Source organism: Drosophila mauritiana, chromosome 3R, assembly GCF_004382145.1.
Source record: "Drosophila mauritiana strain mau12 chromosome 3R, ASM438214v1, whole genome shotgun sequence".
Lineage (NCBI taxonomy): Eukaryota > Metazoa > Arthropoda > Insecta > Diptera > Drosophilidae > Drosophila > Drosophila mauritiana.
Window position 1 is genome coordinate 23,958,096 of NC_046670.1, and position 16,974 is coordinate 23,975,069.

The following is a 16,974-nucleotide window of genomic DNA, read 5'->3' on the forward strand; positions in this document are numbered from 1 at the left end:
CCAACCAACCAAAGATCGAATTGCCCATTTTGTTGAGTGTATATGTGTGCGTGTCCGAATCTTTTAACCTGTATTGTAAGTGTCAACTCAATGTAATTTTAATGAAAGTATATTAAAAGTAATTAATTAAAAGTATATACAATATTCACATGCAAGTATTTTTGATCGTAAGTAGCAAGTTTCCATTAAGCCCAAAATGATGCAATGAACAATGAACTCTCTTAGCTAATACAATTAAAACGTAGCCTACTTATGAGCTGCGAGCTCGGAGGGTTTCGATTGAGAAGCGCTTTACCATTAAGTTTATTGCGCCAGCATCCAGAACCGTGCAAAAGACACCTGTATATTTGATCTAATCATATGGCTAGCTTAAGTACAAACGGGTAGAAAAATCACTTGACTGTTCCTGTTGCAATTGCTTGTTCGTCGAGCACACCCACTACCAAATGCGGCACTTGGGCTGGTCGGGATTCATGGGCGTTCCTCGGGCGCATTTGAAGGTTCTGGCAAACTCCTCCGAGTTCGAGAGCACTCCACGCAAACGCATCTGTCCCGGGCAATGGGAATCGCTGAGTGCGTATCGCGATGCTGCCGGCGTGTAGGTCTCACACCACAGATTCCCAAACGAGATGAAGAAGAGCTGCTCGTGGGAATAGTGCTCCAAGCCGGGCAACTTGGAACGCTCGCGGCCAACTTCCTTCACGTAGAGGCGGTACGCGTAATAGGCCTCCCGCATTCCGCCGTTGTCTGCGATATTCTCGCCCAACGTCAGTTCGCCATCAATCTGAAATCAGGAATTATATATTACGAAAAATTTAAATTATTCATAAGCAACGTTTCCCTATAATTTGCCACATGTACTCACATATTCATCAATGTCCGCGAGGTGGTAGCGGCTATATTGTTCCACAAAGCACTCGGTGCGATTGACATACTCGTCGATGGTCCTATTTGACCACCACTCGACCATGTTTCCTGCGCGGTCGAATCTCCGGCCGCTGTCGTCGAAGCCATGTGTGAGTTCGTGGCCCAGGATGGTTCCAATCGAGCCGTAATTGAGCGCCCTGCCGAGGACACAGACCAACACACGGGTTAGGGCCATTCCAGGAGGGTATTAGTGCTAGGTGCGGGTGCGGGTACGTGCCTGGGTGTCTGTTTGCTCGGCTATCTGTGTGCTCAGTGCTCGGTTTTTAGTGCTTAGTGCTATTCCTCGGCGAACTTACTCTAGGCCAAGGTCGTAAAACGGGTATTGCAGAATGGCAATGGGCACAGCTGCAAAAGAAGATAGTGTCAGGATTAGGCACTCCACAAGTAAGTGTTGTCCACACTCATTCACAACACCACTGAAGTTCAGAAAGTCGTCAAACAATCTTGATTTATTTACATTACTCTGTGGTCAGACTTAGTAAACCCAATTCAAGCAAAAACTTTGTATAATTGTTAAAATGTATTCAATTGTTTTCTAAACTTTCAGTGGTATTTTCTTAAAGTGCACTTACTGATTGCATTCGATTGAAACGTATGAAACGCATTCACATTCGAAGGGGAAGTGGCCCAGCCAATGGGCTCCGGCTTATCCATTTCGTTCAGTTTGTCCATCATCTGCCAGTGGACGAAGTCCATGAGGTTCTCCAGGTGGGTGCTGGCATTCACCTCCGCACCCTCGTAATAGGCATTTAACACGCTGGCATTTCGCAGCCAAGGGGGAAATCCGATAAAGCTCTTCATCTCAGCTGACTTTTGAATGGTCTTCCGCTTGGTAGCCGCATCCATCCACGAGGTGGACTTCACCAGGCGATCGAAGGAGCGTCGTATATCACTCAGCATCCGCTCAACTTTAGGCAGCTTTTCCTTGGTAAAGTCAGCGTCGGCCAGGACATAGCTCACTGCCATTCCAAGTAAGCTGTTTACTCCATTGGCGCAGTAGAGGGATCTCGGCGTGCTGCCCTCTGTTCCAATGGCCACCCGCATGTACTCCGAGTGGAGCAATCGCATTGAACTCGATGTGTGCAGGACCAGCTCCTCGATGGTGCTCAAAAACAGGTATGATTCGATGTGGGAGGCTGGAATGTCGTCAAGATACTCCACAATGTTCTGCAAATACGTGATGTCCGCCTGGCTGGTTATTATTGTCAGATTCTGGGTCATGTGGACATTGCCGGCGTGGCGGGTTCCCTTTAGAATCAATTCCATGTAACGAACCCAGATGGGCAGTGTCTTGGGTGCTATGTTCTTGTCAGTTTGGTTCTGCAGATCCTGCAGGGTGATGTAGACAATGTCATCTGCCGGGTTCTTCGACGGCTTGGTCATGTTTTCGGCCTCCTCTTTCAACTTAATAATTTATGAAATATTTTTTAATTAAATTATATAAAGGTGTGCCTTTATCATATACCTACCTCATGCACCTTCCTTGCTACTCGAACGCCCTGTTTGACCAACTCTGTGATGCCCAGAGTGGCCTCCTCCTGGTTAACATTCGGATCCACGTAGAGCAGATACTTTTCGATCACTTTCCGGACGTAGTGCAGATAGGCTGTCATTCCCGTGCTGGTCTGCTTGGCTGCCTCCTCCTCCTCGCTCTCCCTGTCCTCCTCGCTGTCGTCCTCATCATCGCTGTTCTGCATAAAAATGGTCTTGCGATGGATCTTACGGAGCATTTTGTGGGAGTCGTCGTTGTTGCTAAAAGTTATTCAAGTTACTTTATAAATCGAACTTATTCATAAAGCCATTTTTGTTACTCACAAGGGAAACGCCGAATCAGTCTCTGGAGTTCCCAGGGCAATGCGGTTGATGGTGCGGTTGAAGGGATCCGGAAAGACATCGAATCCTATGATGAGGTCCATGGTGAGGTGTTGCTTAATGGAAACAATGGTCTGCAGCCAGTTGTATTTGACATTGGCTGCCTCTGTGGCATATTTGGAACCACTTCCCAGGGTGAGATTTAAGGCGGAGGGCAGAACGGGTAGTCCAAAACGCAGCAGATAGTTGATCAGCGGCTCCAGATCCCGCTTGTCCAGCAACTTGGTATCCATGCAGGCTCTGTACATAGTCTTGGCCTTGCCCACAGCTTCCGGTTCCGATTTGGTGATATTCGAGCGGAGGAACTCGCGGACCACACGCATTATGTGCGCCTGACGCTCCCGGAACCAATCGTTCGAGGTCACCGAGTCCGGACGCGGATGCTCGTTGGCCCACCTGCCGCAGGTGAATTGGTAAAAGTCCTCGCAGGGATCAGTCTGCTCGTCCATCGCATAGATGAGGCTGGCCGCTGTGCGGATGCACTCCTTGCTCCGGCAAATCGAGCTGGATTTCTTAACTGGGATATAGCGCAAGAGTAAGTTTCAATTTTATTTGTACTAATAGTGCTTAAAAATACGTACGGCCTAGGCTTACGACTATGATTGCTATCAGCAGAATGATTACAAGGGCTAGCAGTCCGCCAAGCACCACTTTGTGGTAATAACTCCGACGAAACCTTGGGACAATGGCCATTAGAAGTTTAGACAATGGTTAATAACTGTGAGGGGAGACACTTACTTGGATTGTATGCCAATTAAGTTTGGGGGTATGGGCTCGTATGGCAGCTGCTTTCCATTCGCACTCTCCGTGGCCGAATTCTGTCCATGTCCATTGGCAGTTGCGTTTCCATTGCCACTGCCATTGGCTCGAATCGGTGCCGAAAGAAGGCTGAGGTTACCTGTAATCGGGATTCAACAATCTTTGATTACAGTGCCCACACTGAGTACTAATTGGTCTCTGGCCAAGCTCAATTAGATTTGAGAAAGGGATTTCAATCGATGGCAGATACACAAAGATACGTTTTATTAACACTAATTAGTCGAACGTTGTCAATTGTGTTTGTGCCCCCAACACCCATACCACCCACCGCTTTTCAATGTTCGTGTATACCCCGTTATCTTGATCTGGCGCATTTTTCTGTCTCTGTCGTCATAGGACAGGTGATCCCATTCCTGGGGGTGTCCCTAATCGCCTGGCTAATGCATACACCTGTCACTGGCAACGTCCTGCGAATGCGGACCTGCATACACTCCAAGTCGAAGACAACAAGCGTTTGAAACTGGTGACAACGTCCGGTTCAACGGCCCCAAAACATTTCGCGTGTCCGGCAGCAGTTTAACCCATTTTAAAATATTAAAGCCCATTAAGCCCCACGAACCGATCTCAAATTTGCATGGAAAATAGGGACAGTAAAGGCTTCTCCGTTCAAACACCTAATCCCGGTCATTTACATGTTTGCACACTTTTAGAACGGAGGGTATTATAGGGGTCTATAAATATTTGTTTTGCAATCATATAGCTTTTCGTCCTTTGTCAGATGTAATCGTTAGGTAGCACATAATTGTAAAAAAAACAAAATTCCAAAATAATAACCCATTACAAATGTTTCGTTCTCTATCCGTGCTGATGTTCAATACATCTCAAATAGAGACAAATCTCTTTGGCATGGCCGACGATGTGTACAATACCATTGAGATCTTCAAGGAGGCTGCCAGTTTCGAGGCCAGGATTGGTAGACCCTATAGAATGATTTCGAGCCTTATAGACTGCTTGGTCTTCATGGTGGTGGCTCTAATGGTGGTCGGTTTCATCATGCACGATCGCATTATGCTGTTCACAAAACTGGCTAGGATCAATCAGAGAATTAACCAAGAGGTGACGGTAAAATCAAAAAGGATTCGAAAGCCCAAAACATCCGATTCTCTCCCAGAAGAAGATGATACCGTTAATGCTGTGGATCAGTCAGAAGAGGACGGAATCAGCGTGGCAAATTCCGAATATGCAACAGATGACGATATCGCAACCCTTCAACCCATTGACGATGAGGATACGAGTAAAGCCGCAATGCTCGGAACTCCCAAATGGGCCTTTAAATGGCTAGCCTCTATAAGAAACAAAAGTTTCGGATCGATTTACGATGGGTGGTTCCGGTAGATTGCATCTACGCGTCACACATTGTAAATCGGTTTAGTCATTTTCTGAGTTCCATGACATACGGATTTGCGGTTGACGATTTAAATTGGTTATTAGGCAGATTCCAGTACCATAAATTGCCTTATTATACTCGATATGTATATGAACATCCACATACGTTTAAAAAACGAACATGACTCATTTAGTAACGAATGCATTTAGCAATAAAGGAAAATCCTAAAGTGAGTTAACAAATTTTTACAAGTAATCTAAAACAGATTTTTAGTTATACATTAAAACAAGACTGAAAGTCACCTTTTGCTAATTGGCTTTTTTAACTAGTATTTGTTGCCAAGAATGCCGTTCCTAACTTCACTGCACAAGATTTCGAAAATTTAATTTCAAGGTGAATCTATCTTGTTGCAACGGGCAAAAGTTATTTCAAATAAAATCCTTTTAATATATGTTCATATAATCTTTTAATTCTTACAACAAAAGGCACTTACCTGGCGTCTGCAATCTCTGCAGGGGCAACGGCTGCTGCTGCAGATTGTCGCCAAAGAAGCCATGGTTAATGTTGCCCGTCGTCCAGATGCGATTGCGATCCTCCATAGTCATGTCATGAGTCAGTCCAGTGGAAAGCCCCTGATTATTGCATATTGCGTGTGATTTTTCTGCTCTTTTAACGCAGTGTGCCGGTGATTTTCCTAGACACTTCGGGGCATATCAATGAGCCGCCGGGTGATGAGCCTTATCCGAATGCACGTCACAGCGCCCACATGTTGCGCTGAAGCAGGGAATAGTTGGCGACCAAGTGGAAACGGTTTATCGGTTTTATCGTTTGCTCATTAGCCGGAATGTTTGCCTTTTTTCACCGCTACTGCCAACAGTAGGCAGTTGCATAATTTGGCATTATGTGGGGCCGAAACGAGAGCTGGAGCTAGAACTCTGGAAAAATCGACTCGAAGTGGAGCCAGTGCAGCGGGTGACTGGTCTAAAGCAGCGACTACCGGCGTATTGGAGCCCGGGCGTCGTCAACAGAACGTATTTATACCAAACAGCCAGCAACCGAATAACAACAACACGGCTGGCTGGCTGGCTGGCTGGCTGGCTGGCTGGCAATGGCAATAGTACTACCAACAAACAAATCAGGCAACCCCCATTAACTCCTTCGGCCATGCAAATGTGCTGCGGCAATTACGAGCCGCCAATGCGACCCACTAGCCCATCTCCATTCCCACCCAGAAACGCCGACACTGTCTGACTGTCCTGCATGTTGTCCATATCCTTGTTTGTAGTTCCATTGTATCCATCATGGCTGGGGTCGCTCCGTTTCGTGAAATGGTTTGTAGCTAATATACAGCAATATAATATATGGTGCATTACTTAACAAATGATTTAAAAGTAATTAGCGCCGATAACGCAGGCGTACTTAAAATACAGATGTGTAAACGCCGACTGTGATTATGTATTAAACGTGCACCTTTGTCGTGGAATCTGGCTACTATTGCTAAGTGATTAGGGTACTAATCTGAGGTATGCAGCGTTCGGATACAAGTTCCAGTGTATTTCCACAGTGAATCAGAACAGAACACGAAGGGACGCCAAGTGACCACAATCCGCGCAACGGAGCCAGTGGCGTAATGAGAAAAAGTACATTACAAAGGGCAACCCAAACTCTACGAGTATACATGTATAAAATCGGCGGTCGGAGATATATGGATAGTTGCTAATTGATATGGACGCGGGTGTGTGTGGCTGTTGGGGAAGTGCATGATTGATGACCCTGGCCAATGCCCAATCGACCAGGGCACGACACTGGATTTGGCCAAACGGGAAAGGATACCTAATAATAGTAATTAAATTGCGGCACTTTGCCCGCCCACAACGAATCCACAAGCATTCGCATTGTTCGGCCTAACTTTGACATAGTTTATTGTGTCTGGGAATCGATAAATACTATTGATTTCCACATGTGCCAGCGCCAGCACCTCAAGACACATCGCGCATACGCCCCGCTGTCAGTTGGAAACTCCAGCGCCAGGAAGCCGAAGGCGATGCATGTTATCCTTTTGCCGGTGAAAGCCACCCCTTTGGGGCAATGTGTTTACACTCACTAGGGTGTAATTGGTTTGCGCAGCGGGGCGAACCGAATTATTGTTAATAAGCAAATAAATTGTCCACCAGGTACTCGCTGATGGGTTCAAAGAACTTTACTTTGCTGGCATGTACTTGCATACATTTATTATACATTATCTTTTTTTAACATACATTTTTCAAATCGTTATTTCTATCTGTCTTTTTTTTTTTTGTGTTTTGTGTTTTGTTTTGTTTTGTTTGTATTCTAGGACTAATTACTTGCATTTCTAGCTTAGGCATTAGACGAGGAAGCCAAAAATGAATATATGACACGAATGTGGTTACAGTGACTCGACTTAAAGCTCTAAATTAATATGCACATTAGTCTATGTGTGGATTCAGCAGATTATAGAATAAATCAACGACCCCTGATCAGTTTGGCCTGCCATTCTGTGGTGGGTGAAACTTCATGCTGCAAAAAAAAGAGATACAATTTATATATTTGGTCTAGTTAACAAGGAAATAATGTCACTGATGCTGTGTATATATTTAGCGTTGTAGTCTCAGTCTGAAAAGTTTGACTCTTCTAATCACAAGAAACATTATTCTTGAATTAAAGTACAATACTTGCTAAAGCACAGTTCGAAAATCCGCATTCGAACCTATTTTCCAAACTAGTGAATTGCAGACATTATACTATCTCATTCCGATGGATCGCGTCGTTGGCAATTTCGAGAACAAGTTTAAGCATTTGGTGAAGGCTGAAAGCAAGGGAATGGCCCTGAAGCTGGTGGGATTCTACGCCGTCGGCTGGACCCTGCGCAAGTTGGTCAAGTGAAGCGTTCTCATGGATTCATTGAAATCCTCTACTTATTGGTAGTCAGTCGTTTCTGTTCTGTACCTATTTTTCAAATTTAATGTACGAATAAATCGTGGCCTCACCTCAATATCACATTGTCGCAGCCCTCGACTGGAGAATCCCATTTTCCAGAATCACCCAGTCTTCAACGCGCACTTGCAGCAGGAGGGGATCTTGAAGGAATGCTGCACCACGTCCAGTTCGCCATCGCTCGTGATGCTGGCCAGGGTCTGCTGTGTGTAGTGCTGCTTGCAGATGGGATTGTAGCTCTGCGGAAAGTTGGCGGCGAAGTCACAGGGTTGGTCCGCTCCTCTGGAAGTGAAGGTTTGGCAATTAGCAAGGCTAATGGAATATATCATAGGTTCAATGTATAACTTACTCGCACTCCTCGATCTGGATGGCCTGTTTGTACTCATCGTTATTGACAATGAACTGCCAGGTGTCGTCCGCCCGCATGCCCTTCTTTGGGTACACCAGCTTCCTGATGCTCCTGCAAAGGAATCGCTCGTCTGAGCCACCAACGCGAGAGCTCACATCCGTGGGCTGAAGATCATTGCTAAAGAACTTGGCAAAGTTGTTTTTCAGCTTCTGTGTGAGGCCTGAAAGGTCCGGATAGTCGTCCACATTCGTGCAGAAGTTCCTAAGGTGTTGGCTTTCATCCTTGGCGCAGGGATTACGCTCCTTGGTGTCATTCCTCAGCGGACGCGGTGGCGATTGTGGTGGCCGATACTTGGCTATGGGGGAATCGGGGAAGACAAAGGCTAAAATTAGGCAAGAGCCAAAGGCAGTTGGCCAGTGAGTATGGGATCGATTTAGTAGTTAGTTGTAAGGCATGTTCGGGTATCGAATGTAACTGAGCTAATATACTTAGTACTTACTATCCGATGGATGTCGGGGGGGTGTCGGCTGCTCGGATTGCACCTCCGTGTCCGTCCTCTGCAAAGATACGAACGTATCGTTAAAGACCAGATTCAGCTTTCCATTCGGGGAGCGCTGCACTTTGAAGTACTGATCTGGTTGGATCAGGCTGTGATACTGATGGTAATGGCGGTTCGTTTCGGGTATCGGGGATTGATTCTGGTTCTGTTTCTGTTTCTGGGGCAGATCGTCGTGCTGGGTGGGTATGGGCATGAAGGGTGCACTGTCCGCGGTCGTCTGTACGGGTAGAATTAACTCGCGTTAGTCTTTAGCCAAATGGCAAAAAAGGAAGCACAGAGACAACACACAACCCAATAAGATACCAAATGAGCAGTGAAATGGGGATGCAATATAGGGTGAAGAGTAGTTATAAGAAAGCAGCGCGTTTCACATCAAACACGAATTTTACAAAGAAATCATGCATTTGCCTATGTATACACTTACATTAAAGAGGACAACTCCCTTATCATTGTTTACTGTAAAAATCTCTTTGATGATACCATCATATTCCTTGGGCTCGTACTGTAGCAAAAATGGCGAAATAAAAAGACAAGACAATAGACTTTAGTCTCGGTTGAGAAGTTTTGACCACACCACAAACACATTAGGGCTATTAAGGTATTAAGCATAACGATACAACTGGGTCTGTTTCGGGACACTCGGGGACACTGTGCTCACACCTGTAAGTGATAAGATGATGACTCTCCGGGTTCGTCATTCTTCATGATAGCCAAAAGGGCCTTATAGTCTGCCTCTGTTTTCGCTGCCCTCACCTCGGCCTCGTCTCGCTTCGTTAATTCGATTTTGATATAAACTATCTGAAAGATACAGGTGAGAGTTTTGTTTGCGGTTCATCAACATTGCCAAGACAACGGAGTATATATTCGTGGGTCGGTGCTCGGGCTCGTTTGTTTGTCAACCCAGACTTCTCTCTCTCTATTGTCGGGCACTACATTTGCGTATTTGAAAGGTTTGAACAGCTGTTTTCCGGGCAGGCGCAGTTTTCTCTCGCCATTCCCATTCTATAGTTCCGTTGAGTTAGGACCCGAACCTATATACATATAACAACAGCCAGAGCCCAAAATCAGAGTTGATAATCCCCGCGAGCGTTGCCTCTAGCTTAGCAACTTAAGATCGGAAGAGGGACAGATCACAAATAATTTTGTTATCAGCGCAAGTAGTGAAGACTGGAATAATTGACAAATCTAAAGGCAAGCCGATCCTGAATAAAAATAAACATAATCCAACCGGAAAGTTAAATATATAACTGATAATCTGAGGACCCAAAATATCCAGATAGCTTGGCGAGTTTTTAGACTTATCAGCACTTTGAGTGCTACTCTCTAAAATATTCGTATGGTATATACATACATATATGCAGTGGCATAATTAAGCCTTGATAATAGCCCCTAATCTTGTCAAGACTTTTTATTATGCTTAATTTCTCGAATAGAGTCAACAGAATTTACCCAAATTAAAATTGGGTCTCGACGAGCACGTAGAAAACCCGCTTTTAGGTGCCAACCCATAACCCATCTAAACTTGATTGCCTGAGAACTTTTGCGATTTCTCGAAAATGTTTTTTCCCAAGCCCGACAATCAATTAGCAATCAACCTTTTTTTAAACGCGTTCATCAGTGTTTGGCGTAGAGTCAACTAAGGCAAACATTGGATCGTTTTTCCATCACAGTTTTAGGTTTTCCGTGAACCCATTGGAACTTAGCTAGAACTGAAAGCGATCTTTAGAACCGGTTCGCTGCGGAATTCGCGAAAAACCGGAAAGACTAACGTTCTCGGGCGCTTTTCAAACGGATTTTCTAACACTCGACGCCATCACTATTACGGACTAATTGCTTTTCTCACAGAGATCATCATATTATTTGTCCGGCAGTAAATTACATCCAAAGTCGTGTGCAGAATGTCTGGCATTGTTTGTGTCAAATTAATATTATTGTAATGCCTATGATGTGCATTTATCACATAGAGAATGAAAATTGCACATAACCTGCCGCTGGCAATGCGAACAGGTTTTCCAGTCTCCTCTGGCTAAATTTAAACTTGAAACTGCCCTTCGACTAATGGAACTGCTAGAACAACAACGGAAAATCTAAAATAAGTCTTAATAGCTAAAAAGCCCATAGCCCAATATATATTGCAATGAAATGACAGTTATGTTAAGCATAGATTAACACGGAACAGAAAAACAGAAACACAGTCGAACTTTCATAACTGGAACAAGCGAGCGCACCTGTTTCAAACAAAAAAGAAATCAAGTTCTGGAGTCTTAAGATCTTAAGTTCTTGTCAAAAGAAGACAACGAATTTGTTAGCTTAAGGACACTTTAACCTTTAATCGGATTATATAGCTTTGGAATAAATTAATAAACTAAATTTGCAAGTTTCCCTTATGGAGGTTCGACTGTCTTGAAATTTGTAAAACTTCTCACCATGCCCACGAAGGCGGACAGCAGCAGCAGGACTTTGAATAGCGATATCCACATGGGCGTCATCATACTCGACCTCTGGTTTAATCAATTGGGTTTGTAACTATATAGATTCTGCGGACGGCGAACGTCTGCGTCGGGGATTAGTAATAGTATTTAGCAGGTGATTGGCGAATCGGTGGCGCCTTATATAAAATAAAAATTTTCTTATTTCTACAACTTTGTTATTAAAGCGGCGCTGCTGTTGTTTTTAGTGATCTTTTTATGGGCTTTGCGTATATAAAAAATAAACAAACTGGCACGACTAAATGTTAATGCCGGGCCTTTATACTGGTAGCTGTTGTTACTGTTGCCTGCTATTTATTTATAAATATTTTGCGCGGCGGTGGCTATTCCGTTTTGTTTGTTTCCTTTGCACGTTTGCGAGACACAGACAGACACTTCAATTAGTCGGTTTGCTTTTCACTTTAGTTTCGCTCTCGCCGCTTTAGTGGAACCGTTTTCGGATCGCTTCGATTTGGTTGCTCTGATGATATTGATATTGTTTATAACCGATTTGGCTTGGCTTGTCCAAGTTAGCTGATCGCAGGATCTGTGGGTCTTGTTGAACTTTTCGGCTCTGTGCGCCGGCTTTGAGTGACACGAAAAGCGCGAGATGAATGCGCTTTTATGGACCTCAAACCCGATACCATCTGCCACCGATCTTGGGTGTGTTTATAGCGACGCGCGCTGGGATTTTCCGATCAGATCGAGAGTTTCACCATATCTCCCGGGCATGCAGAGTGTTAAGCATTAACCAAGCTCGATTTCGACAGCGATTGCGATTTCGATTTCTCGCGATCGAGAACACACGACAGCGAGAGCGCACGTCTGGGAGGCAACTGAAATGAAAACTGGAGCTCGGCTGCTCCGCCAAACAATTGCTCGGTGCTTAAGTGCAGCTTTAAGCTAGCTTGCGAGAGTGCGAGCGAGAGCGGGCGCTGAGCGCGAGCGAGTCGCCGGGCGGAGGCGGCGGAAGCGGGATGGGCAGAGAGAGCGGGACGTCTGGGCGAGCGGACAGCGATTTTATCACAGCTGACTCGGAGCGGTGCTACTACCATAATTGCGCCTGCTTCACGAAAAACTTTACCAGTCGGAAATATCTGAATCATCTTACACTTGGAGAAAAGTAACGTACTCCACAATGACTAAGATCCCGGAAAGAGGTTTATATTAGTGGTTGAACCAAATATAAATCACTGTTGCTTTATGAGTAATATCGAAATGTAAACCAAAATTTATACAACCCTCAATTATACCATTATATCACATAAGGTCCAAAATACTTTCCAGAACTTTTCCGTTGCAAACATTTCATTCATCCTAATCTCAGCATAGTTGCCGTAAAGTTTTTTATAAAATGTACATATCGTTTGAGTGTGGCATTTTACACCAAAAATTAGCTTCGTTATCGCAAAATTTGTGAAAAAACAAAATATTACGAAAAATAATGTTTGGATGCCTTAAAGTCAGAGCTTTGTTATATGCGGAAGTCAATCAAAACTGCATTTGGATGATTAGGTTTCCGTTTGAAATAAGATGGCATCGAAAGCAATGAAAACTGTACTTAATAAATACATACATATGGATGTACAAATTTGGCCTTTTCGTCGACCCATTTTAATAATCAATCATTATCTGTGCGCTTGTTGTTTGACATCCGCGATTAAAGATTATTGCTTTTTTATTAGGTATACTAAAAGAAGCCGCGTTTGAGTTATCACTTATCACTTATTCAAAATCCAGAATGAAAGAAAGTTTATACGTAGCCCGAAAATCTAGGAATTTCCCCGAGCTGAAAATAAACTAACTTTGTGGCCAGTGGGTGTTGATTACCACCTTCTCTGTCGGGCTAAACCCATGTTAGCCAAGTGTAGGGCTTCTCACAGTCGGCCAAGTTGACCTTTTGCCGGCCAACACCTGTTGCTGCTGAAAGTAAAAGTGGTGCCGGGCCAAAGCTCGGCTTCAAAGCTCGCGGAGCACACCTGCTCTGCTCGGCACCACCACCAATGAAACTATCCCCAGGTTGGAGCCCATCTAATATCTCTAACACATTTGATATTCCGAACGGGTGCCGCACACGTCAGTTCCGTTGGCGCACGCGTCATGGGAGCCGCAGATCCGAATCGCTTAAATTAGCCAGCCAGTCGCCGCCTTGGAGCGTGCTGGGGCGCTGGGAAAGATATGGTGCTGACTCAATTGGTAATTCCGAGAACGGCGGATAAAAAACCGCATCTTAAACTCGCACACTGCAAGTAATCGCCATGTAAGCGACATCTGACGCAGTCGTGCATGAATGGATCGCTCTTGTGTTTATGTTTATGGCCCAAAGTGGATGTCGTTCGCCCTGGAAAAACGGGAACTTCTTTTGCAGAATGCATTTTACTTGGCCATATCTACTCATAGCCTTCCCCCGACTTATGAACCGATGACTGAGTTAAGGCCATTTCGTAGAAACGTCAGCTAGACCGTTGATTCATAAGAATTTCTTTATCAATAAATACGTAATAAAATGCAATAAAGGGGGACTGTGGCGTGTAAGTAGATATACGTGATCGATAAATAAATTGCCTGCTGATGCAATTTTGTATTATTGTAGTGCCCATACATATCTGTTCTAAAAAATCTAAAATTCTCGGAAATCAATTAAGTCCTCAAACTGAACAAGCCAACAAACTTGTTTAAATCTACTTGCATACTTTGGGGATCTACTAAGCTTGTGGTGCATATACTTAGGAGGTTTTAAAATTGTATTTTTATGAGCCAAGTTAATGGATATGATTTCAGCTTCCACTATCCTAAATGCTAATTTGAAATCCATTTAGCAGTAAAAATTTATGTTAACACCACCTTAACTAATTTCATTAATTACTTTCAGCGAAACTGCTAAAGTTACAACTTATTAGTAAACATTGAATCATACGTTTGTCGGAGAATTGATACATTGGAAAAGGTCAAGACTTTTCACAATGTCTTGCAATAGTTGTAGTGTGATTAACTTTGTAGAGCTTTGAATGCCTGTTAATATGTGTGTAGATTAGCTTTAATGAGCAAATATACTTGCTATTTTAACTTAAATCATTTTAAGTATTATATTAGCACAAACTTTGCTACCATTAGGTAAGCCTAAAGTCTTAATTTGAAGTGCCAAATGAAAATCACACAGCCTAAGTAATTGGGGTGCCATTTTCCCAATGACTTGATCCAATTAACCTAATAGTTATTAATCGAGCGGGAAACGAGCTCATTTAGGGCGCCCATTAATCGATGTGGCACCTTGGCGATCCAGATGAGCGGCAGATTGGCCAATCGGGCGAGGATGGTCCAAAAGTCGGGGCAGGTCAAGCGAGCCAGCTGGCGGGTCAAGTTAACGAGAAAATGGTGAAATAGAAATAGAGATACGCTTAATGACAGCCTGCTCATGCATGTGTGTCCAAGTGGTCCGTCCGTCTGAATAAGTAATGAAATTGCATTGCACATTCAATAATATATAAATTCAATCGGGGCACAATTAAAGCGGCACGGCACCTGAGAAAAATGTGGACGCGCCGCTTTGCAAAATGCAATTTCAGCCATGACAGCGCCACACGCCAGCGTATTTCTTGTGCGTTCGCCTCGAAAATAAACATTCGAAACAGGCAACGAACAGGACGAGATCGCGGCAGCAGCTGTGTTGCTCAATTTGTCGGAATAGGCCGATTCGATTGCATCATAGCCATAATCTCGGCAGCATTATATTTTGACAGTGGCGCAAAAGGGGGTATGAAAAATGGAGATGCCCCTTGCTGGAGTGCTAGGCAAATATATAAATCCAAGCATGCCAGATGCTTTCACTTTTTTCCTGCCCAGCTGGCTGGCGTTCCATATCCCATATACAATGCACCAAATTGAATCATGCCGTGCAGTTTCCTCTCAACTAGACACACAAATAAAGCATAATAGAAATCGAACAAAAAATTGCCAAAAACGTGTTCATTTCCGATATGGATTTCGGATATTTTTGTCCCCGCCGCAGCCGAACATTTGCGAATTTGAAGTTGAAGTTCATTGCGCAACTAACGAGCAACTGCAGCAGGAAGTCGAGGAAGTGGAGTGGACTTTGGTGGCTCTGGTGTTCGGTGTTCGCTGGTCGATGCTCGGGTATTTTCTAGCATTTCCCAATGCGCAGCGGCCTGTTATCGCACTTCACGTTACACTCTGAAAACTTTTCCCAACACATTTTCACATTGCGCTCGCTCTGCCAATTGCCCCACGTCAATTAACAAAAAAAAACCAAGGCACAACACTAGCAGCCGAGGAAAACCCATGAAAAGTGAGTGAAAAATTAAAAGCACATGTGTGTTTTTTGGCCTCGGACTTTGGCTGGATGATGATATAAAAAGATAGAAAAAACCCGAACGCCATAATGGCAGGAAGTGGCACTCGGGAGCCAGACGTCTTATAAATTTATTTATGAGAAGACCCAGGACATGAATTCCCGTGACAAAAATGAATTCAATATTAATTGTGGACTTATTGCATTCCCGTGTTATCTCATCGCTCTTTTATCTGCCATGAGCCGATATAAATTGTATGTTAATTCAATCTTACTTCCTTCCTTTTTTAAGTTTGACCGGTTGTCGTTCGATAGTTTGCTTTTATTATCGCTGCGGTGGCGTATACGCAATATTGGGTGCGGAACATCAGTTAAGTTGAATTGGATTCACTTTCTGTGCATTCAACTTGAACTGAATGGCCACATTGTCGGTTCGACGGAAACTTAACTTAACCACAAATTATAGCGCAAAAAACATTTATATGTCCGAACTCCACTCTTTAAGTTGACAACCCAATAAACAGTGGCTAAAATATACGAACAGTATTAGGAAAACAATTTGAAGAGGGAAAAATAGCGGACCATCGCATTTTCCACGAATTGCAAATGGCCTTCAGCTCAATTAACTGGCAATTAACTTGTATCATAAAAAAATGTTGTAAATATTCAATCGCTTTTTTATGCAAACTTAGAATAGGTCCAAATGCTAATATTCTAATAGTATTGTTTTACATATTATTTTTATATTTTTCTGCGCCATAATTTGTAAGCAACATTTTCATCATAGGGTATTACCACTTAAAACCCTTTTACGGCAGCTACCGCCCCCAATTGCAATTATCTTGTCCCATTAGTATATATTCGCCGGCTATTACATGAGTCGGGGTTTTTCTTCTTATTTTCATTTTCATTATTTTGCTGCTGTTTGGTTTGTCTCGTCTTGTTTTCCTTTTGCTGTTTAACAAATTTACAGTTTGTTAACTACGAGTGCTTAAGTATTATGTTTGGGCCAAGTTTTCTTCATGCTCATTTCGCGTTTTGCATTTATGCAGTTGGAGTTGCAGTTGCTATTGCAGTTGCAACTTCACTTGGCAGTTGCAGTTGGTCGGTCTGGGCCCATTTCACTTTCGGTTAGATAACCGCAGTCCAGTAGGAGGTGGGGATTTTTCGAATCGTGGATATGCCTACGTAGGACTTACCCATTTGGGCCGACTTTGTCACCAGGGAATGGAAGCAGGCAGGCATCTCACAAACTTCCATTGTTAACCCCAGCATTGTTAGCCTTAATTGTTTGGCACGTTTACAAATGAACCGCTTTTGACATAGTGACAGTGAACTCTTACCGAGAGGAGGGCCCAAAGGCTGGCTTGCACCCATTTGTCGCAACAT

General features: G+C 43.8%; 4 protein-coding genes across 18 annotated transcripts; 2 read left to right on the forward strand and 2 right to left on the reverse strand.

Annotated features, from left to right (window-relative positions):
• Window positions 1–140: 140 nt before the first annotated feature.
• Window positions 141–5,937, reverse strand: LOC117143228 (endothelin-converting enzyme homolog). Its single transcript, XM_033307777.1, has 9 exons — window positions 5,439–5,937; window positions 3,538–3,697; window positions 3,381–3,475; window positions 2,743–3,316; window positions 2,397–2,679; window positions 1,500–2,331; window positions 1,224–1,272; window positions 866–1,064; window positions 141–784 (listed from the first exon to the last, which is right to left on the reverse strand). The coding sequence occupies exons 1-9, from the start codon at window positions 5,548–5,550 to the stop codon at window positions 440–442; spliced, it is 2,649 nt and encodes an 882-aa protein (XP_033163668.1). The 5' UTR covers window positions 5,551–5,937; the 3' UTR covers window positions 141–439.
• On the forward strand, window positions 4,334–5,345 carry LOC117143239. Its single transcript, XM_033307790.1, has one exon. It carries the CDS (start codon window positions 4,402–4,404, stop codon window positions 4,951–4,953), a length of 552 nt encoding a protein of 183 aa, XP_033163681.1. The 5' UTR covers window positions 4,334–4,401; the 3' UTR covers window positions 4,954–5,345.
• Window positions 5,938–7,227: 1,290 nt separating the features above from the next.
• LOC117144664 (protein spaetzle) lies at window positions 7,228–12,121 on the reverse strand. 15 transcript variants are annotated; one of them, XM_033309970.1, is made up of 8 exons: window positions 11,235–12,121; window positions 9,469–9,606; window positions 9,233–9,310; window positions 8,870–9,025; window positions 8,749–8,806; window positions 8,250–8,604; window positions 7,954–8,182; window positions 7,228–7,483 (listed from the first exon to the last, which is right to left on the reverse strand). In XM_033309970.1, exons 1-7 carry the CDS (start codon window positions 11,298–11,300, stop codon window positions 8,005–8,007), a joined length of 1,029 nt encoding a protein of 342 aa, XP_033165861.1. In that variant the 5' UTR covers window positions 11,301–12,121; the 3' UTR covers window positions 7,228–7,483; window positions 7,954–8,004. The 15 variants fall into 15 exon arrangements, with proteins under 15 accessions (XP_033165861.1, XP_033165858.1, XP_033165865.1 ...); XM_033309967.1 differs by having other exon boundaries at window positions 8,250–8,631; XM_033309974.1 differs by lacking the exon at window positions 8,870–9,025.
• On the forward strand, window positions 7,621–7,958 carry LOC117144665. Its single transcript, XM_033309982.1, has one exon. It carries the CDS (start codon window positions 7,721–7,723, stop codon window positions 7,847–7,849), a length of 129 nt encoding a protein of 42 aa, XP_033165873.1. The 5' UTR covers window positions 7,621–7,720; the 3' UTR covers window positions 7,850–7,958.
• Window positions 12,122–16,974: the final 4,853 nt, after the last annotated feature.

What these genes read in the sequence shown, in the direction of transcription:
- LOC117143239 (XM_033307790.1), top strand. Translation starts at nt 4,402, where the DNA reads ATGTTTCGTTCTCTATCCGTGCTGATGTTCAATACATCTCAAATAGAG.
- LOC117143228 (XM_033307777.1), bottom strand. Translation starts at nt 5,550, where the DNA reads ATGACTATGGAGGATCGCAATCGCATCTGGACGACGGGCAACATTAAC. An exon ending in TTAATTGGCATACAATCCAA is followed by an intron (nt 3,476 to 3,537) that starts GTAAGTGTCTCC and finishes CATTGTCCCAAG; the next exon opens with GTTTCGTCGGAGTTATTACC. An exon ending in TAGCAAGGAAGGTGCATGAG is followed by an intron (nt 2,332 to 2,396) that starts GTAGGTATATGA and finishes TAAATTATTAAG; the next exon opens with TTGAAAGAGGAGGCCGAAAA.
- LOC117144665 (XM_033309982.1), top strand. Translation starts at nt 7,721, where the DNA reads ATGGATCGCGTCGTTGGCAATTTCGAGAACAAGTTTAAGCATTTGGTG.
- LOC117144664 (XM_033309965.1), bottom strand. Translation starts at nt 11,300, where the DNA reads ATGATGACGCCCATGTGGATATCGCTATTCAAAGTCCTGCTGCTGCTG. An exon ending in TGTCCGCCTTCGTGGGCATG is followed by an intron (nt 9,607 to 11,234) that starts GTGAGAAGTTTT and finishes TGTATCTTTCAG; the next exon opens with ATAGTTTATATCAAAATCGA. An exon ending in ATCCAGATCGAGGAGTGCGA is followed by an intron (nt 8,183 to 8,249) that starts GTAAGTTATACA and finishes CTTCACTTCCAG; the next exon opens with AGGAGCGGACCAACCCTGTG.